The sequence below is a fragment of the Kogia breviceps genome, chromosome 9, assembly GCF_026419965.1.
Source record: "Kogia breviceps isolate mKogBre1 chromosome 9, mKogBre1 haplotype 1, whole genome shotgun sequence".
NCBI lineage: Eukaryota > Metazoa > Chordata > Mammalia > Artiodactyla > Physeteridae > Kogia > Kogia breviceps.
This window is the reverse complement of record NC_081318.1, coordinates 70,223,183-70,245,878: the sequence shown is the minus strand read 5'-3', so window position 1 is coordinate 70,245,878 and position 22,696 is coordinate 70,223,183. Positions and strand designations below refer to the sequence as shown.

Here is a 22,696-nt window from a genome sequence, read left to right as displayed (position 1 = left end):
TGTGGAGAAAAGGGAACCCTCTTGCTCTGTTGTTGGGAATGTAAATCGATACAGCCACTATGGAGAACAGTATGGAGGTTCCTTAGAAAACTACAAATAGAACTACCATACAACCCAGCAATCCCACTCCTGGGCATATACCCTGAGAAAACCATAATTCAAAAAGAGTCATGTACCACAATGTTCACTGCAGCACTATTTTCAATAGCCAGGACACGGAAGCAACGGAAGTGTCCATCAACAGATGAATGGATAAAGAACATGTGGTATATATATATATATATATATATATATATATATATATATATATATATATATATATATATATATATATATACATACACACACATACCATGGAATATTACTCAGCCATAAAAAGAAATGAAATTGAGTTATTTGCAGTGAGGTGGATGGACCTAGAGACTGTCATACAGAATGATGTAAGTTAGAAAGAGAAAAACAAGTGTCGTATGCCAACACATATATGGAATCTAAAAAGAAAAAAAATGGTTCTGAAGAATGCAGGGGGAGGACAGGAATAAAGATGCAGATGTAGAGAATGGACTTGAGGACACAGGGAGGGGGAAGGGTAAGCTGGGACGAAGTAAGAGAGTGGCATGGACATATATACATTACCAAATGTAAAACAGATAGCTAGTGGGAAGCGGCTGCATAGCACAGGGAGATCAGCTCGGTGCTTTGTGTCCATCTAGAGGGGTGGAATAGGGAGGATGGGAGGGAGATGCAAGGGGGAAGGGATATGGGGACATATGTATACATATAGCTGATTCACTTTGTTATACAGCGGAAAGTAACACACCATTGTAAAGCAATTATACTCCAATAAAGATGTTATAAAAATAATCACTGGCCCGTAATTTAAAGCAGTTGAACAAGTGTTAAGCATGCCACATTTGTCTATTTTCACTTGAGATAAGAACTTCCTTATTACTTTGCTACATAAACTAAGATGCGTGTTTAATCACATTAAGCAGCAATTATTAGAATGCTTCCTGTGACCTGAATAAGGGGTCTTTATGTTTCAGCTAATATATATAAAAATCCTCAGCTAGAGGCAGGAGGAGGACGACTCACGGTTGAATATATTTAATTTTTTCTAATATAATGGAAGCAAAAGTTAATTTTCGCTCTCTGGGATTTGAACACAATTACAAAATTATAATAAAATCTTATAAATTGTTAAGTTACACTTAAGCATTTACTGAATGAATGGAGTTACTGAAACTTCTGGCTACTTTTTGTCACAATGGCAAATTAAGTTCTCCACTCAGTTCACTGGGTAGAATTGAAAATTATTATGTAATAGTAATAGCGCAGATTATAGCACACATCTTTTCTGTTCTGTTTTGTTTTATTTTAACTAGTTTCTTTTTTTTTTTTTTTTACCATTTTTTAAATTGAAGTATAGTTAATTTACAGTGTTGAGTTACTTTCAGGTGTACAGCAAAGTAATGCAGTTATACATATATATATATATATCCTTCATAGCACACATATTCATTCTATCTTTCTTTAACAAGATAAATACCTAAGAATTTTAACTGAGAATCAAGCATCGTATCAGATCCAAAAGAAAAAAAAATTGGAAAAGATTTAAAATACTTTTGTAGACAAATCTACTAGAAACTCTCCAAGTTCTAGCGCATGACAATAGGGCTGACAGTTGTTGAAAAAATTCTGGAGCAAGTTGATAAGTCACACACAGCTGCTAAAAGGAAATATAGTTATAAGAACACGTTGAAAAAAATAAAGTTCAGGTTACGAACAATTTCAAACTATTTAACAAATAAAATTATTTTAATGGAGCTATATTCCTCAAAACATATACATAAATCAAATGTCTTAAATGAGAACCTTTAAAATAATCTAGGAGTTTTTGCTATTTAAAGAAATGCAACACGGAAAGTGATAACTAGACTTCTAATAAATATGCTTCATAAAATTCCATTTTTTCATGTACAATACTAACATTATACCACTATTGTACTTCAGATGAAAGTGGTATGAAACGCTGGGTGAATCCTAAATAAACTGGGGATAATTAAAAGGCTGTTAATTAATTCTCCATTTATAATTGTCCTAATGAAAACGAACTATATTTACTATAATTTACCTGCAGTAAGAATTCTCCTTCCTGCAAGTTCAGGCCTTCTCTGAATTTTGTTCTACAGTTGTCCTGGACTCCATTTCTGTCAGCTGGGGTGGACTTTAATGCAACTATGAAAAAAAGGGAAAAACAATGATATAGTATAGGTGGTTTTTAAAATAAGCAGTTTCAAAGAACTATAATAAAAAAACCTCTGTACACCAAACACAGAGATAATTTGAAAAATTGGTATCTACTGGTACTACAGTAACTAAGTGAACAATCCTTTGCCAATGGGTGGTTTCCAGTCAGCTGACAGATTCTGGTTTTTTTTTTTTTTTTTTTTTTTTTGGCTGCATTGGGTCTTCGTTGCTGCGCGGGCTTTCTCTAGTTGCCGGCGAGCGGGGGCTACTCTTTGTTGGTATGTGGGCTTCTCATTGCGGTGGCTTATCTTGATGCTGAGCATGGGATCCAAGCGCGGGCTTCAGCAGTTGTGGCTTGCAGGCTCAGTAGTTGTGGCGCACAGGCTTAGTTGCTCCGTGGCATACAGGGTCTTCCCAGACCAGGGCTTGAACCCATGTCCCTGCATTGACAGGCAGATTCTTAACCACTGCACCACCAGGGAAGTCCCTGACAGATTCTTAAAGATAATTTTTGATGAGTTCACTATATGATTTTTGGCATATTACTTAAGGAGTTTCAAAGAATTGCCATGACACTGCTATAAACACCCCTCCAGTTCTTATCTATTTAGGAGAAAAAGGTTCCTCACAACCTAACCTATAAAAATATTCTTAATATGTCTCTACATATTTATCTTAACATCTGTGAACTACTGGGTGGTGAGAAGAATCAACCAAATGCCTTATTAAGAAATATATGTCCACTGAGTTTAGGATCCTCTTGTCTAGTTTTAAGGTAAAAAAAACTGTTAGTAGTATTAAGTTCATATTAAATTTATATATCAATTCATGGAGAATTAATGTCTTTATGATGTTGAATCAATGTGAGAACACGTATGTTTTCCCATTTGTTCAAGTCTGTATTTTTTGTCCCACTAGAATGTTTTGAAGTTCTCCACAAAAAAGTATTTTTATGTCTATTCCTAGGTATTACACCTTGTAATGTGGCTTCTCTTTCATTGTCATCTTCTAGTTGCTTATGGATTGCATATGTGAACGGGAGTCTGACGGGATGGTGGGATGCTTACTATAGAGGGTAGCACACTGTAATGCTGCATCTCCCCACCTTCCCATCTCTGCATCGTGTGTGTGTGTGCACACATTTATCATCTGGAAGGCAGCCCAGATGAATAGAAATAATAATTGCTACCATTCACTTACTTAGCATTTTTCCAAGCACTCTCAAATGTTTTCTCAGTTAAAACATGTGGATGGACATTGGTATCTGACAGAGCTGAGTTCAAATCTCAGCTCTGCCATTTCCTAAATGTGTGAGCTTTCTGAGCCTGTCTCCTAATATGTAAAGTGATAATTGAAAAAGCAAACAAACAAACAAACAAAAACACCCTGCAGGGCTGTTGTGAAGAATAATTACAATATATGTGAAGTTCCTGACACAGAGCAACTCAATATTACTTGGTAGCTTTAATTATTAACAGTATTTCCCAAAGCTCATAGATTGCGCTGTTATAAAGATTAAACTTTTAGACACTATTACACCACCTTTCTATTTTTCTGATCTTTTTTTAACCTGTGATATTTAAAATAAGAGAAACCATTAAGCCAAACAAACTGTGACGTTCCTTTTAAGATTTCTTATTTTATTAGATTTTTATGCGCTAAGGATAATCTGGCTCAGTGATAAGGTGGAGATATATTAATAACCAGATTTTTCTCTTAGTTTGAGCAAAGCATCACATATAAAACATTTTCATGTGTGAAGCATATTTTCTGGTAAACCATCAGTGCATGTGTCACACTGGACTCTTACGCCAAGTCCTTGCCTTTGCAGAACTGGAAGCATATCTCTCTGAAAGAAGAAGCCAAAAACCTGGCCTCTGAATATAACAATTCCAAAAGGCCACAGAACAGATTTCCTTAGGCCAAAATATAGTTTGAGGTAAATTAACTGATCTAACAGTTAACCAAGACCGAAGGAAAGGCTTAATCTTTTCTCGTTGAAAGGTAAAGGACAAAGAGGCCTTTCCTCCCTTTCTCTCCTGTAAGCTTTTTTGTTCCTTGCTTTACAGTGGCCACATTTGCTTGAACGCATTAAAACCTCACAATATAAGGGTTCACTGCACTCTCCTAGTTTTCCAAAAGCTCCAGTACGAGGCACAATTTAAGAGTTATACCAAATATCAATAAAATTTGCGATTAGAAAGAAAACAACAAAGCCCAAACCCTGACATTATGAAAGAAGCAAAGTCGTCCTAAAAATGGATAGATATTAATTGTGTCAAATTTACAATGTCTAAATTTTCTTATTAGGAATCTTTTAAAATTAACTTTTAATCAATGGAATGATGTCAGTTCCCAGTAGAGTTATTGGACCACTGAGAAGCTGAATAAGAAATGAAAGAGGCCATTCATCTCAGTAACTTACAATTTGTTTCTGGTCTTGTTTTGGGGATATTAGCCAACGTAATTAGACATTAGACAGACTCTGCCTTTAAGTAGGGCATATAAGCTATGGAAATGAAGAACTAGAAAAGAATGTCAAAAACATTAAGTACCAGGATGGAATTTAATTAAAGTGTTAGAGGAACTTGAAAAAGAATAAATTCTTTCTAAACAACAATGCTTACAATTCTAAATGTTAGAGGGACAATATTTAATACGTATGTATAACTACTGCTTAAGTAGGAAAAGTGGTAAGTGCATTTGGGGGAAGGATCACTGGAGGGTTCTTCCAAAAACAAGCAAACAAGTATTTCTGTTGCTCTCTTGTTTAAAGCTAATAATTAATCAGTTAAGAATTTAAGTAAATATTGTGCAAAGATTAGTCCAAGAGGGGTGCACTCCCTACCCATTCTCATCTAAAAAATACTAATATGACTTTTTAGAAAACTTATTTTATGTCCTAGCCACCTGACCCAAACTATGTAATTTTTGCCTTTCCATGAAGTTTGTCCTCTATTGCTTGATCTCATACCTACCACCTCTCCCTTATTAAAGTTACTGGAAGATGTATTAATTAATACTACTCACTTTCACATATACATTTCTTGCCTTGATCAGAAAGCAACAGAAGAGTAAGAAGATGATGTGGGGATATGACTTCCTACCGTCTGAGTGGCCTTAAATAATTTCCTTCATAATAATATGTGATACTTAGAGCCCACACTGTATGTCAGGCAGTCTCCATGTATTACGTCTTATTTATTTAATCTTCATAAGAGTTCTATGGGACTGGCCTTACTGTCCTTTCAGTAGATTAGGAAACTGAGACTTAAGGAGGTTAGGAAACTTTCCCAAGGTTCTAGCTTTAAGTGGTAGAGCCTAGATAAGAACCCAGGCAGCCTAATCCTAAGTGCATGAGCTGTTATTAACCACCTACCAGACTTCTCTCCCATGCTAACCACCTTTGACCTTTACTTTCCTCATCTTTAAATTAGGACAGTGATACCTCTGGAGACAAATTCTTGTGAGAGCTAAAATAACAAGTAGAGTACCTAGGTTAATGCCTGAATCTATAACTGATAATCAAGGATGGAGAAAATGGGCTATATGCTGAGTTTACACACCCTCAAACCATTATGGAAGCTGACACGAAAAGTTGCAAACTAGGGATAATTGAGTGTTTTCTCATCTCTAAACAGGAAGCATTAATGAGTGTCTAACAGGACTACTATGATGACTGTGCAACATAAATTTGAAGGTACTTCAAACTTGTAAATTGTTATAAAAATTATATGCATCATCAGATGCAGAAGACACTTTAATCATTACACCCCTGGATTAAATACATGGCAGTTCATAAAAACAAAATATAATATCTGAAAATAAGTCATGAGCCAATTCCATTACTTGGGAAACACTAGCCGTACTGAAGAGACATTTGTTAAAATCCTCCCCACATGTGCAGGAACGGCACACCTTCCAAAGAGTAAGGCTCTGACTTTCAGCATTCAGTGGAATATTAAGATAATAAACCATCAAAATATTTCAACTATTTGCTCTTTGAGAGATGAATGATGCAATTAAACAAGAATTTAATTGATAATGGAATTTAGAATGTAAATATATCACAGCATTATCAGATTGTAATATTATCCATATAATTATTACCAACTGATTCAAGTCTTTTTCCCATATTCAAGTCTTATTCCCACATGCATTTAATCATATCCATGTTTCCTAATATGGCACTTTCCTTCCTTATACATCTAAGCTCAGATTTCCATTTCTCCCTACAAGCCAAATATTTCCTCTTCAAAAAACATGCTCTGAATTTTTCAAGAGAGAAATTCACGGGAAAAAATATTGGCATGTGGTAAACTATACTTTGTATTTTGTTACTGTAGTTGGCATTTAAACAGAAAGATGACATGGTAAATGTCTTGCCAGGAAAAAGCATAAGCCTTTTAAATCTCTAATTGTTGATATAAATTCAATTTATTTTACAATAATGTTTATCATCCCCCTTTATTACTTCTGGTAGGAAAAGTTAAATTCCATTCCCACATTCATATAAGCATAAAAGAGAGCAAAGCTATCACCTATTATGAAATTCAACCAACTACATCTATAAATTAGAAAGGGTTAAGTAATGTAGTATTTCTTGAATATAACGAAAACATCCGCAGTCTACTATGGATGAGTATTTACAAATAATTTCCAATCATATATAAGTGTACCTAAAAAGAGTTCCTTCTAGATCCTCTGAGGTAATAGATAGATATTTCACTTCAGTAACATCAAGTTTGTTTGTCTGTTTGGTAAATGAAGCATTGTCCTCTTGAGGGAGAGAAGGAAGAAACTGAAAATTTTTTTATACAACTATGTTATATTCTAAGTTTTCAGGAGACAAAGATTAGGTGTACACAGTTCAGTGCTTTCTGATGATATTCACAGATTTTTTTTCTGCCTAGAAGTTTCTACTCACCAAGGCAGAATAAAAGTAAATTCAGGTTTTAAAAAGGCACATGTTAGTTTATATCTTTATGAATGAATGTAGGTTGCATAACTGGTGGTTACTGTCTTTTTAGCAAATCTAAAGAAACACATCATTCTAAAGCTGCAAAAATCCTTAAAAGTTAGATCTATTCTCACTCTCGATTAAGTGGAAATTAACTTCCAAAGATGTTACTCAACATTTTTCCAGTTTTACATTTAGTTACATGCAATTCTACTGTAATGATATGTTAGGTCTCTGAATTAATGAAACCAACTAGAGCAATTAGTGTACCTTTTCAGTGGGGAATAAGTTACATTTAGCTTTCCACATAAACAAGAGTGGAATTAAAACTGCATTCTGGGCTTCCCAGGTGGCGCAGTGGTTGGGAATCCGCCTGCCAGTGCAGGGGACACGAGTTCGAGCCCTGGTCCCAGAGGGTCCCACATGCTGCGGAGCAGCTGGGCCCGTGTGCCACAGCTGCTGAGCCTGCGCTCTGGAGCCCGGGAGCCACGGCTACTGAGGTCTGCACGCCTGGAGCCTGTGCTCCAAGGTGGGAGAGGCCACCGCGATGAGAGGCAGGTGCACCGCGGCGAAGAGTGGCCCCCCCGCTCGCCACGACTAGAGAAGGCCACGCCCAGCAACGCAGATCCAACATAGCCAAAACTAAATAAATAAATAAATTTATTAAAAAAAAAAAAAAAAAACTGCATTCTAAGTAGGAAAATTTCATCAGCCAGAGCAGTGATTCTCAAACTTTCACAGACATTAGAATCATCTGGAAGGCTACTGAAACACATTGCTGGACTCCACGCTCTAGAATTTCTGACTCAGTAGGTCTAGGGTGAGGCCCCACAGTCTGCATTACTAACAAGTTCCCAAGTGATGCTGAGGGGCAGGTATCACATTTTGAGAACCAGTGACTTAGAAAATCTGGATTTAGGAAATAACTCACAAACGTTCTGGATCTCATTCCTTCGTACTTTCTAAAATTATCTCTCCTCTGCTTAAAGAGTTCATTATGAATATGTCTTCAGGAGGTAATTCTAATCCCAATTTTATAAAGATGAAAGTAGAACCACATAATTTACTACTGAAACACTGGGCAATAACAAAAAATTCTGTATGTACAGTTGACCTGTGAAACACATGGGGTTTGAACTGGGCAGGTCCACTTACATGTGGGTTTTTTCCAGGAACTAATACAGCACTACAGGATCATGATTGGTTGAATCACGGATGCAGAACTTTGGAGATGAAGGAACCATGGATATGGAAAGCCGACTGTAAAGTTACATGCCAATTTTCGACTAAACCTTGTGTTGTTCAAGGGTCAACTGCATACAATTTAAATTTTATAACTGTGGTTCACAAAGATCTTACTTTTTAGGATAAACCCACTACACACTTAAAACATCAGGCAGGCAAGCATTCTTACTGTCCATGCTGAGAAGATGAAGACTCTGTGGAACAGAGATGACAAAGGTCTAATCTAAAGCCACAGGGTTAGTAACCGAACTACCCCCCATGTCCCCGCCTGCTGGTCCTCCCCTTACATGACACAGTCTCCCTCGACTGGGCCAGGACAAAGAGAGGGGAAGCTGCCTCTGTAACACAGAGACTAGACACTTGAAACTAGACACTATCAAAAATGCAGGAGGCAACAGAATGTTCTGTAAAACTGACCATAAAGGCACTCCCACATCATATGGGCAAATTTAAGGCTGGAAGAGTTCGATACAGACAATTCTAGGTTCATTGAGTTGATCCAATTTGACTGTCTCTTCTCTCAACCTCCCACTGCTGACACCTGAATGGCTTTATGTCTTCTATGGACAACCAAGAATCAGAAATTACCTCCTCTAGTATTATTATTTTTCTGTAGACTTCAATTTCACTTTACTTTACACTTTCACGTGCACCTCTCTTTGCCCCTTTAAGAACTTGAAACACCAAACGATGTCATCTTTGAGCAAACTCATTATCACCATAGCACAGTTTCATATTTCACATACAGTTTCATATTTCACACACACATTTCTCTGCCCATCCTTAAAACATTTCATCTTTGGTATTTTCCCTCTTATTCTATATGCTTTCCTCAGGAATATTTTATTCACTTTCATAGTTTAAAATACTGTTCCAATGACATTATGATGACTCCAACATCTAAATCACCAGCTATAAACGAATTTGAGCTACTGATTAAACATGATTGATCAAAAAGTCAAAAAGCTGTAAGAGCAGGATTAAAAAAATAACACATAAATATAACTACTAAATAAAAATGATTAGTGGTAATATAAATGTGTGTTATTACAGACCCTCAAGTGATTAATTTTACATTACATGTGAAAATAGTTTCTAAAACACTATAACATGGCAGATGTATATTTCCATTAACCGGATCAGCAAAGACTCACAAAAAGTCAAACAATTTCACTACAGACATTTAAAATCTGTCCTGGGGAAGAAAAAAGAGAAAATTGCTGAAAGTTGGCTGGCTTTAATATTCCCCCAATGGTAATCTGTTTAAAAAAGAAAGCTAAGCCCATAAATTTATGACCAACTGGAACTGTTCATGGCCAAGCAATTAAGGATCAAGGATCCTAGAATCATATAACACTAGGAAATGATCAAAGACAAAACCTATTAAAGCAGTAAATTTAAAAGAGACAAGAAAGAAGCAAAACATATAATAAAGGATATAATGAGTGTAGGTTCAGTTTGAAACTCTGTTATATATTTGTCACTGTTTTTTAAAAAAATACTTGTCAAAGCAAAGGAAAACACTCAGAGATAAAAGTATCCAATGTAAAATATCATAAAATTATTTTTTCATTTTACTTATTCATAGAATTTGATTCTTCTGCTGTAAGTTAGGATATCTGAGGAAAAGAGACATTAAATTCCTGATGCAAAGAGGCCATATTATGAACTATAAAAGCCAGGATTTGAATACCACGATACCGACTCAATAAGAATGTCCTACCATTCTTTTCATCCATCCATGTTTCAATTTGCATGGATTTGATTATATTAAGTTCATAAATTAAAATTTAAAAGAATCTCTAAATCTTACAGTTTTAGTTACGGAAGGTATCATGAATGTTACAGTTTCATGTCTTCGAATGTAAATTCTGGAAAAAAACACAGAGCTAAATTACCATCTAAAATGGATAACACCATGGGTTAATGAAACTCGACACTATTTGATGATTTCAAATGTGCTGATCTTTTAGGCAAACAAACCTACTTTGGACATTTCTAGAATTTAGAAATCACAATTGCTGCGATACTGTAAGTTTTGTAGATTACTTGACACACAGTAATTTAAAAAAAAAAAAGCAGATAAAGTTAGTAACCAAACACTGTGAATGTAAAAAAAAAAGTGCACATACAAACGCCTTAAACTTAATAAAACATCAACCCTTAAAAAGGCTTTTTATTTAATTCATTTTTAATGCTTGTTCAAGCTCATTCTTCATATATATACATGCATATATATTTGTTTTTCAAGATAATGTTCTGAAATCCAGAGAAACACAGGAGCTAATGAATAAATAAAGATGAATAAACACAATAGCTCTTTCCTGAAAACCTAATGAACTGGAAATGAACTGTTAAAGTATCTACAGAAGGAAGACCAAGAAAAGAGCACATATAATTTTTAATGTAAAATAAAGTCAAAAAAGATCCATGGTAAACAATGAGGTTGAATAAATTTTAGATCATCACATAAAGTAAGTTAACTCTCACCATCCTATCCTCTCACAGCATTTTTAGACTTGGTGAATTTAAAATACTCCAATATGTAAAATATTTACACTTAATACATGCTTAAAATAATCACCATTTTATAATGATTCATGACTCATTGCCCCTACACTGCCTAGTTTTAAAAATAACCAGAAAACTATTCCCTATGACAGTTGCAAAGACAGAACTTTGGAATTAGAAACTCAGATCCTCAAGCTCACCTCTGTCAGGCTTAATGCAGCCTACACAAAAATCACCTTTTTTTTGTTTATAAGTTTTCCTTTCCACAAATTAAACTTGTACATCTCAATTATAGAGATGTCATAAAGAGTAATTCATGACTGAGATTAATGAAGGATGTAAAAGATTTCACAGTTAATGACTATATTTTAATGGTATAATAACTACCATGAATATTTTACAGAATTAACAAATGCTACATGCCCTTGACATTTACTATTGTCTCAAAGAAAGAAAACTTGTCTGCCTTTTTTACCTCATTAGGTATTTGTGTCTCAACAAAGAATTTTGGGGATTACTGTCGAAAAGTAGAATAATTTAAACAATCCTTACATGATGATGAATATTGTTTAAACTGATAATGAAATCTAATTCAAAATTTTTACATGTTGAAATTACTCTTGCTAAGAATAAAACACTACCATACTGATTCAGACTGGTTAACAAGCACAATGTCCACTGTTTGACCCTGGCATTAAGAGACACAATATAGGAGGAAACAACCCTTTCCTTTCATATCAACCAATTTCAAAGACTGGGTTATGTATAACCACCCAAATCTAAGTCTGTCTTAATAAACTATGATTGATCATAGTCATTATGAAATTTAAACTTATTAAACATTTTCCATCTCAAAGGTAACATGATATGTGAGTCTAAAACTCATTTTATGACTGGGGTCTTCTTTTTATTCTCTACTTTTCTTTTTAAATTAGAAGGGGATAGTTTAATTTTAACAATTTGAAGTCTGATGAAAAAGTGTGAACGTGATGTTAAAGATTTTAGGCTTTCAGTCTGTATTTCCAACACCTAAGTCCACACTGACTTGCCAGGTCATAGCTCCACTTGGTTATTTTCTGTCTTCAGGCTCCCCTCAACTTTGATTTAATCTATCAAGATGCAAAATTTGCACTTTACTATGTTTAATTACCAACATGAGAAAATAGCAATTTTGAATTTTTAAAATTTGTTTCCTAAAAATACAAAAGACACTACAGAAGTACTTCAAAGATACATAATTTAGAAAAGTCTTTAAACAGTTAAAATAAGCAGGGAAGAATAGAAGGTAACACAGAAGAACAATGTTACTGAGGAAACTGAATAGAACTTAAAACACCTTCTACAATTTCAGTTAATCTATTATTAATATATCATTGTTATTAATGCTTAAACATGTTTAAATGCGTCCATTGTGCAGAAATTAAAAATAAAGTATCACCTTATTCTGGAATTTTTAATCTATCAAATTTACAAAGGGAGTGATTTTTATCCTTTAAATCCAGAGACCTATTTGTCCATCCCAACTACACTGACAAAACTGAAAAACACACCAAGATTGCCAGACGACTGGGAAGTATTAATACAACAGGAACATGCAGCAAAGAAGAAAACGACCATAGGCCCAGGAACAAGATAATGAACACAAAGTGAGGGCAAAGGAGCAAAGAGGGTGGCACAAGAACGTAAGGGGCAGTTCTGAAAGCACCAAGAAGGGGCACAGTGATACAGTTAGTTCAAAGAAGACTGAATCCTTAAATACTTCTACACGTTTCACTGTATGATCCAGCCAATCAATTAATTAAAAGCCATGTAAAAAATTTCTTACTGCTGATTCCTTAAAACAAACATTCCTTGCATTTGTACATTTAGAAATAGAGAAGAATATAATTGATAGAACCAATAATTATAATTGGCTATTAACAGAAAGCTTATTTGGAAATAGCAAAATATTAACGTCAAAAACTAAGCCCTAGAGCCATATTTCTAAGTATATAATTTAGAATTTCCACATTGTTTTTCAGATATGTTAATACAATTAAGTTAATAAATAATTATTAAGTGCTCACTCTGGGGCAGGCATTGTCCTAAGTGTTTAAGGTGTAACAGTAAACATATTGATAATATTCTCAAGGACCTTCCATTCTAGTGAGAAAAATAGGCAATAAATGGCATATTTAAGTGCACAAAAGAAAAAACATATTATGAAAATGAAAATTTTATAATCACTGCTTCATCATCTGTAAAACAGTGAACAAACTGAAAAACAATTCTCTGAGCTTTACTATCTAGAATACATATAGTTCAAGAGTTTTCAAGGATTAAACGTTCAAAGGTTAACACTGTTCCTCAGTAGAAACCAAAACTAATAACTAATGAAACTTCTAATCCTTCTAAATGTTGCATTATAAATATTTAATGTGCATATTTTTAAAGGGTTTCACATACAGTATTTGTCACAGTTTCTGAGATAATCGACCTTGAGCTATTAGAGGGCAGAAGCCTTTTTTCCCCTTTTTCTTCTTCATGAATTTAGCACAGTGCACACTATTTAGAATACAGCATAATCTTGAATTACAAAATGTATTAAAAAATAATTTCAGTTTAATTATGTCAGAGAAACACCTTCTAACTTTACCATAATGACTGAGTCTTGTTCAAGTACTTCAAAGTTATATTTTAGAATGTTTTGATTAATTAGAAATGGATAAAGATTAATGCTGTAGTTGAAACTTAAGTGCTGCTTTTCAGACAGTCTTAGAAGTATAGTCATGGCTCTAAAGTTTAAGAAGATCCCATCCAAGCTGGATTATTTAAACTCACAATAAATAGATGTATTTTCTTGGAAAAATATCTATTGTTACAGTAAAACTTGAGTTTCCTTTCTAACAAGATTGTATGATTACTCGTTTATATTGTTCTTTCCGCAGGAATTCACACACCCCCTGTTTGCATCCTGTTATTCACTCAGAGCTTCCCTTCACTTCGCTCTACTCTTTCCCTAATAGTGGGAGAATGGTTTTAACCGCACACAAAAATGCTAATCACTGTCCGCCTGCTCCAAGTCTCCTCATTTGCATTTAGTACTTGTTCAGGTCATAAGAATTATTTGCAAATTTTATTCTCTGTGTTTTTACAAAATATTGCATTGCCTTCCTAGATAACTGGTGGTCTGGGGAAGACTTTGGGATTTTTCACACATTATTTCCCTCATCTTCCATCAAACTCTGTTCCTGTACTGAACAACCCTACAAAACTGCTTAGAATACACACTACCCTGAAATCACACTTATAGTCTTTCTAAAATTTTGTACATTTAGATTTGTCTTTCTAAAGGCAAAGAAAAAATTTTTTAATAATTCAGGACATAATCAAACCCAGGTTAAATCACTGCCTCAGACTTATCTAGAATGCTTATAAAAATACAGATTCCTGGGTTCTAAATAAACCTACAAAGAATCAGCATAAAAAGAGCATGTCCTAGAATGTGCATTTTAACAGGTTTTCGAGGTTATGCTGATGCATACTAAAGTATAAAAACCAGTAATTCAAAGGACCTAAAATTAAAGATAATACGACCCAGCAATCCCACTACTGGGCATATACCCTGAGAAAACAGTAATTCAAAATGAGTCATGTACCACAATGTTCATTGCAGCACTATTTACAATAGCCAGGACATGGAAGCAACCTAAGTGTCCATCGACAGATGAATGGATAAAGAAGATGTGGTACATATATACAATGGAATATTACTCAGCCATAAAAAGAAACAAAATTGAGTTATTTGCAGTGAGGTGGATGGACCTAGCGACTGTCATTCAGAGGGGAGTAAGTCAGAAAGAGGAAAACAAAAACCGTATGCTAACACATATATATGGAATCTACAAAAAAAAAAAATGGTTCTGAAGAACCTAGGGGCAGGACAGGAATAAAGACACAAGTAGAGAATGGACTTGAGGACATGGGGAGGGAGAGGTAAGCTGGGACGAAGTCAGAGTAGCATCGACATATATACACTACCAAATGTAAAACAGATAGCTAGTGGGAAGCAGCCGCATAGCACAGGGAGATCAGCTCGGTGCTTTGTGACCTCCTAGAGGGGTGGGATAGGGAGGGTGGGAGGGAGACGCAAGAGGGAGGGGATATGGGGACATATGTATACATATAGCTGATTCACTTTTGTTATACGGCAGTAACTAACACAACATTGTAAAGCAATTATACTCCAATAAAGATGTTAAAATAAAAGATAATTGATGAAGGAATGACACAAATAGGGTAATAAGATCTTACTGTCAAATACACTGAGCCAGAATAAAAAATAAACTTATTAATGAAAAGCCAAGAAAATACTTTTTAACAAGTGAGAATTCCACAATGAGCCCCACTACACTGTGACATTCTTTATAAGGTAGATTTGGGAATCCCTTTTACTTGAGGTATTGAACAGGATACACATCTAATCATGAAATATATATATATGGGGGGAGAGACCACTTTTTACATTAAATATACATATATTAATGTATATGTATGTGTACGCATGTGTGTAAGCATATACACATACTCACACACATAGAGACAGCCTAGAAAGCAGTAAGTATGTTAATACTGAAATGGCATACTGGCTATTCTCCAAGCAGCTTCAATTCTGCTCCACTGCTTCTAAACAGGGAACAACCCATACGTGTTTTTTTCTCTTTTTAACATATAATTTGATTTCCCATTATAGAGGAGCAGGAAACGAAAAGACAAAATGATGTCAATACATCTTGACCAGAGTCAAGGAATAGTGCCTCCTTGGCTTCTCAACTATAAACCCTCTAAGGACAAAGACCACATCTTACATGTCACAGAACCCTCCATCATAAGGTCAAGCAGTCAGCACAGCATGTGAATAAATGCTGAAGATCAGGACTGCATCCCAAGAAGCTGGGACTGACCTTGGGGTTACAATCTACAGCGGGGGCTCCCAAACGTGCCACACCACCAGAGTTTATGTTTCCATTGGTCTAGGTAGGGCCCAAGATCTGGCATTTCTAACATATGCCCAGGTGACACTAATGCTGACTGTCTAGGGTCTATACTTTGAGAATCATAGATCTAGGGAAAAGTTCTCAGGATTTTGCTATGTATATGGTTCCCAGAAAAGAGAAGTAACTGAGATATGGTCAGCAAAAACAACAGAGGGAATGTGGAAACCTAGTTCTAGCTCGATCACAAAGTAAATATACAGCTGATACATACAGACACACACACACACAAACACACACCCCACTGAACATCACGTGACTCACCTAGAAGATGAAGGGTCTGGTATACATGAAGATTGAAAATTCAAAGGCTTTTTATGTAGATTAGAGAAAACATAAGTGTCTACTACGAACACTTAAATATATAATCTTCCCTGAAGTTATTATCCTCAAATCAGTGTATATTGCCCAGACCACAATGGTTAAACTATACAACTTTTTTAAACATCTTTATTGGAGTATAATTGCTTTAAAACGGTGTGTTAGTTTCTGCTTTATAACAAACTGAATCAGCTATACATATACATATATCCCCATATCCCCTCCCTCCTGCATCTCCCTCCCACCTTCTCTATCCCACCCCTCTAGGTAGTCACAAAGCACCGAGCTGATCTCCCTGTGCTATGTGGCTAATTCCCACTAGCTATCTATTTTACATTTGGTAGTGTATATATGTCCATGCCACTCTCTCACTTCATCCCAGCTTACCCTTCCCCTCCCTGTGTCCTCAAGTCTGTTCTCTATGTCTGCATCTTTATTCCTGTCCTGCCCCTAGGTTCTTCAGAACCATTTTTTTTGGTAGATTCCATATATATGTGTTAGCATACGGTATTTGTTTTTCTCTTTCTTTTTTTTTTTTTTCTAAGATATTGGGAGTAGGAGTTTATTAGTTAATTTATTTATTTTTTCTGTGTTGTGTCTTCATTTCTGTGCAAGGGCTTTCTCTAGTTGTGGCAAGTGGGGGCCACTCTTCATCGCGGTGCACGGGCCTCTCACTCTCGCGGCCTCTCTTGTTGTGGAGCACAGGCTCCAGACGCGCAGGCTCAGTAGTTGTGGCTCACGGGCCTAGTTGCTCTGTGGCATGTGGGATCCTCCCAGACCAGGGCGCAAACCTGTGTCCCCTGCATTAGCAGGCAGATTTTCAACCACTGCGCCACCAGGGAAGCCCTGTTTTTCCCTTTCTGACTTACTCCACTCTGTATGACAGTCTCTAAATCCATCCACCTCACTACAAATAACTCAATTTCGTTTCTTTGTATAGCTGAGTAAAATTCCATTGTATATATGTGCCACATCTTCTTTATCCATTCATCTGTTGATAGACACTTGGGCTGCTTCCATGTCCCGGCTATTGTAAATAGAGCTGCGATGAACAGTGTGGTATGTGACTCTTTTTGAATTATGGTTTTCTCAGGGTAGGAGCAACAAAAATCCAAGCAACTTCGTAACTGGATTATATTAATCATTTAGTCGAACAGTTTTTGATTAAGAATCAGAAACCCAAGGAGTACATTTATTGCTTTAGTCTGCACTCACTGAAGGCATTTATTACTGTACTACAGCTTTGTGGTAGTCCATTATTCTCCTTTTCCTTTTTGGCTCTTCAAAAACTTGAATACTTAAGCTCAAACATGATCTTGTGTTTTGTTATCCTTTTTACTGTAAAATGCAAATATTTTAAGGGATATTCTGACTCTAAATATGATAAAAGAATTTCTCACCTAAAAAAAAACTATATAATTTTTAATCCAAAATGAAGAACATACAGCATGCAAACAAACCAATAAATAAAAAAGATGCTCAGACTAAACACAGCAAACCATCTAAACATAAACCTAAAGGGAAGTAACTGTTCTGCAATCTTCTACACACAAATCGCAAATTCAAGTATCTGCAAATATGTCAAGGGCAGCAGTATCAGCATCATCTGACAGTTTGTAAGAAGAGCAAAATCTCTGGCTACACCAAAACCTACTGAATAAGAATCTTCATCTTATCAGTCTCTATATGATTTATGAGCACTGACATGTCACTGAGATTTTATCATTAATTCTTTACTACTATGGGTAAAATGACATGGTATATTTAAAAGATGGAACAGTTCCTAAAAAATCTATTTCTGACATATAAACAGACAAAAAGAGAAATCGAGGAATTATTTTACATGAGAAGACACAATGAAGCCTATTTTCAAACAAAAACTTCCATTTAAAATAATTTATGACTATTCCTGTGTTATTAAAGTGTAACAAATATCACCTAGCTCAAATCCCTAGCTTAAAGCAAAGTAAACTGATGCTAACATGTTAAAGTCAAATAGTTGTCAGTGGCACAATGGAGACTGAAATCCAACTCTACTGACTCCAGTGACAAAATGCTCTTTCCAATGGAAAAAAATTTTTCTACATTTTCCTGGAGCAAACATATAGTTACTATAAAGCAGCAGAAGTATACATAATTTTGAAAGGATAAATAAAATGATGTATCTGTGAAACATATTGAAGGAAATCCAGCAAAAATATATCATAGTAGTTAAAATGTGTTTTATTCTTTCCATTAAAAACAAGACCTTAAAAAACGGAGTAGAAAGGAGAAGAACCAGAAAGTGTCCTTCTTAATATGAGTGTTACGATCTTCAAAGAATGACACCACATATTATTTAAGTGGCAGCATATGTTGTTTTGTTTTGTTTTTTTTTTTTGCGGTATGCAGGCCTCTCGCTGTTGTGGCCTCTCCCGTTGCGGAGCGCAGGCTCCGGGCGCGCAGGCTCAGCGGCCATGGCTCACGGGCCCAGCCGCTCCGCGGCATGTGGGATCTTCCCGGACCGGGGCGCGAACCCGTGTCCCCTGCATCGGCAGGCGGACTCTCAACCACTGCGCCACCAGGGAAGCCCAGCAGCATATGTTTGATGAATCAATCTGGAAAACTGATTTTAGAAATATTAAAAATTTGGCTTTGCTACCTAAGTTTTACTATCCAGCAATAAACAACTTTTTCACGTAAGGCGGCTAATTTTTGCAGTTTTCAACACAGAAGCAGAAACAGCCGTATTCAACGTAAGTATTTTGTAGGCGACTGTAAAAAAAAATTAAACCCTTGTGTCTTACCATCAAAGAAGCTCTTAGCTCTTAGATAACTGACACTGAGCCTAAGAACTGAAAGTTTGTCCAGCTTATTAATAACATCTTGTGGAAAAGGCAGCAGGCTGGCCAAACGGTCCAATTCCGTATTAAGTCGGTCTCTATGCCGCTTTGAAGGATTCGACTTGATTCCTTCAGCTGGGACTGGCTTGACACTAAAAAACAAACAAAATTCCATAAAATACATTAAAATCTATAAAGCAAAAATTTCTATCACATTATAACATCTCCTCAACTATTTTTCTAACAAAACAAACATCTAAAATCTACTTCAAGTTTACATAAATCCTTTCAAAATTCTCCCTTCATATCTTAATTAAGAAAAACAAGGGAATGGGTAAACTCCTTCATAATGTTTTATTAAAAACTTATGAACCCATCACAGGAAAATGCTGAGTACCTCTTATATACCTCATACATTTGTGATACATGATTCCCAATTAACAAATCTATTAGGAGTTTTTCCCCTTCAAAGACATCTATTGTTAGGGGGAAGAAAGAAATCTGTAGTAAGTTATGTGAAAATCATGCCTCCTTTGCTATCTTCCACAAAAATCATCTCGGCATCATTTATGTTACAAATAAATAGAAGCGATCCTAAATAAAAAGCTGTTCTTCATCATCCTCTGCTTCCTATATTTAACACTTTCCTGTCAGTGACAACTTCTCAAAGCCATTGTGGCATCTCCATAGGGTCCTCCAGCCATCTAATGGGGTCCTCCAATATTAAGGCGAGAAAAAATTTGACTTTAGTTATTGATATCTGTTCATTGTGACAAATATTAGAGGTTAACTGTTTACCAGCAATTGCCAGCAAATTTTGCTTTTATGACTGGTCAGTAATCCTTCTCAATTATTAGAGCCATCATAGTTTGTGTCTCTATTAGAAAATCCAATGAAATCCCAACATTTAGCATGATTTTCATCTGAGAAAAAAGATACTTATGGTTAGGAGTAGAACTTGAGTTCAGAAATGAGAAACTGAACTTCACACAAAAGCCTTAGCCAGGATTTCATAATAGAAATTCATTAAAGTGGATTTACAGATCATCAGACACCTAATGTTGAAATATAAAAAGAGAAGATATTAAAAAACCAAAGTAAGTTTTAGATCATGTCTCTGTACCCCACCATTTGCCAGAAAAATAAAGAATTAGCCAGAGCATTCTTATGACAAAGACTTTTTTCCTCCAGTTTTACTGAGAAGACAAAGACATTTTTGATAATTCAAATTAATTGCATCTGAAAGAGCGGAAATTGGCTTGAGTATAATGCTGTTAGTTTGATTCAATCAAAACATTTCTAGATAATGTGTTTTCAATGAAAACATGTTATATGAACATGAAGAAGTAATACTTTATGCAAAAAGATAATAGAAAGTAATATGAAAACTTAACAGGCTTTTTTTCAATGTCCCTACCCAGTAATTTCTTCAGAACTTGTCTATTTCTATTTCTTTCTATTACAGTTCATGTTATTTCTACAAAAAATAAGAGTAAGAAACTGGTAAAGTGTCATATATACAAAATAAGTCAGTAGATACTTCCTCTAGACTATGTGTGTAACTACATACTTAACAGAAATTGGTGACCATTTCTCTAGCTATTTTCCCTGGTCACGTGTATAATCAAATTCAAGTCACACCTAATTACTGCGTCTCTCCAATTAATCAACTGAATCTCAACTTTTACCTATAATGCATGTCTACCTCATTGAATAATTGTCTACAGACTAATCACCTGTTAAAGCAAATATTTATTTGCACCTATGTCCTGGGTGGTCCAGGAAAACATTCTTCTCCTATATACTCAAAAAGTGTGACGGGAGCTCAGTACAGTGAGCAACTGCTTGAAAAAAGATTTTTATAGAAAAGGTGGTATCTGAGCTACATCTTGAAAGGGGAACAGGATTTCAGGAGGCGGCATAACTGAGGAAAGGTGAACTGTGAGAGGGCCTACCTGTGAAGCACAGGGTAGAGAGAGAAGGGGAAGTTGGTTAGGGCCGCCTTCCTTCAGTAAATAGTGACCACCCACCACGTGCCAACCACGGAACACTGAGCAATGAACCAGCTTCAAAGTGCTGCTCAATTAGATCACTTTACTGTAGTCTTCCCTGACCTACTCCCACTGGATTCCTCCCAGGTGACTACTGAACTTTATGCATCTTATGTAAATGCCTTAAGCACCATTCCATTAAGGAATATTCTGTGCAGAAAGCATTTCCCGTAATTGAATATAAAATCTAGTTGTGCACTCTTGGTAGCTTTCCAGTAATGATTATAAAACACTGGGGAGAAGACAGTAACAAACACTGAAGCAAGACAAGCTGCTAGGACACAGAAAGAAATAACAATAACAGTAGGATAAAGAGGTTTAGAGGTGTTTCTCCATGTGATATTGCTGCCTATCTAGCGCTGGCTTTTTGCAGTAGTCAACCCTGCACTAGATGAGACTATTTCTATACACAATGCAAAACTGTCCACAGCTCTAATGTATTATGATGCACATTATGGAATATTTAGCTTCAGATTGAATTTCCTAAGTCGAGTGTTATGCAACCTATATTGCATATACTTGTTTGTTCTCTTATTACAATATCAACTTAATCATTTTGTATCTCCAGTGCTCAGCATGGTACTTGACAGAGTGGACTCTCAATTAATGGCTGCTGATCAGAAGTGTCCAGAAAGGAAATGACTGGAACCTGACCACAGGGAGTGATAGTGGGACGATAACAAGTAAGGCCTGGCTTGAGATTTTTAAACACAGCACTTTGTACCTACCACAAAGCTCCGTACATAGCCAGACTCAAGTGTTCACTCAACTAAACTGACGTGCTGACTTCCTAGGTATAGGAAGTAAGGGAGAGAAAAACGGTGAGTGAGGAGACATTGCAAATGACTGGGATTCGTAGCTTCGGATCACAACTATATTTCCTAATGGAAAGTATGCCGGGCTTCCCTGGTGGCGCAGTGGTTGAGAGTCCGCCTGCCGATGCAGGGGACACGGGTTTATGCCCCAGTCCGGGAAGATCCCACATGAAGCGGAGCGGCTAGACCCGTGAGCCATGGCCGCTGAGCCTGCGCATCCGGAGCCTGTGCTCCGCAACGGGAGAGGCCACAAGAGTGAGAGGCCCGCGTACCGCAAAAAAAAAAAAAAGATGCCAAACGAAGAGAGAAGAGACTTGAGGGCAGACCTCAGTGATGCCAACATTTAGGTATAACGCTGAGGAAAGGGCAGCGGGCAAAGATGACGGAGGAGGAGTGATAAGGCAGATAGGAAAAGAACCTGGGCAGAATATTTTGGAGGTCACAGAACAAAGTCAAATGCACCAAGTTATTAAGGAAAGTCAGGGCTTCGAAGTACCCTCTGGACTTGGCATTTCGAATCCACTGTTGTTAAAGCTGAAGTAATAGATCTGAGACACCTTTTTACCGCTTTTATGATAAATATTCAGAACTATTTTGTGAAAATACTTCATACTTATCCACACCTATTAAAGATGCACCAAGTAATTTAAAAAAGAGAGTAATTGTACATCAATTACACTTGAGTTAT

At 36.0% G+C, this 22,696-nt stretch overlaps 1 protein-coding gene across 1 annotated transcript in view; it reads right to left on the bottom strand.

The window, feature by feature from the left end:
• AHR (aryl hydrocarbon receptor) overlaps positions 1-22,696 on the bottom strand; it is a 51,563-nt gene that overhangs the window by 21,089 nt on the left and 7,778 nt on the right. The window contains exons 2-3 of the mRNA XM_059074001.2: positions 19,107-19,294; positions 2,135-2,238 (exon numbers count right to left, since the gene is read on the bottom strand). Coding sequence (XP_058929984.1) covers positions 2,135-2,238; positions 19,107-19,294 — 292 coding nt within the window. The remainder of the gene's footprint in view (positions 1-2,134; positions 2,239-19,106; positions 19,295-22,696) is intronic.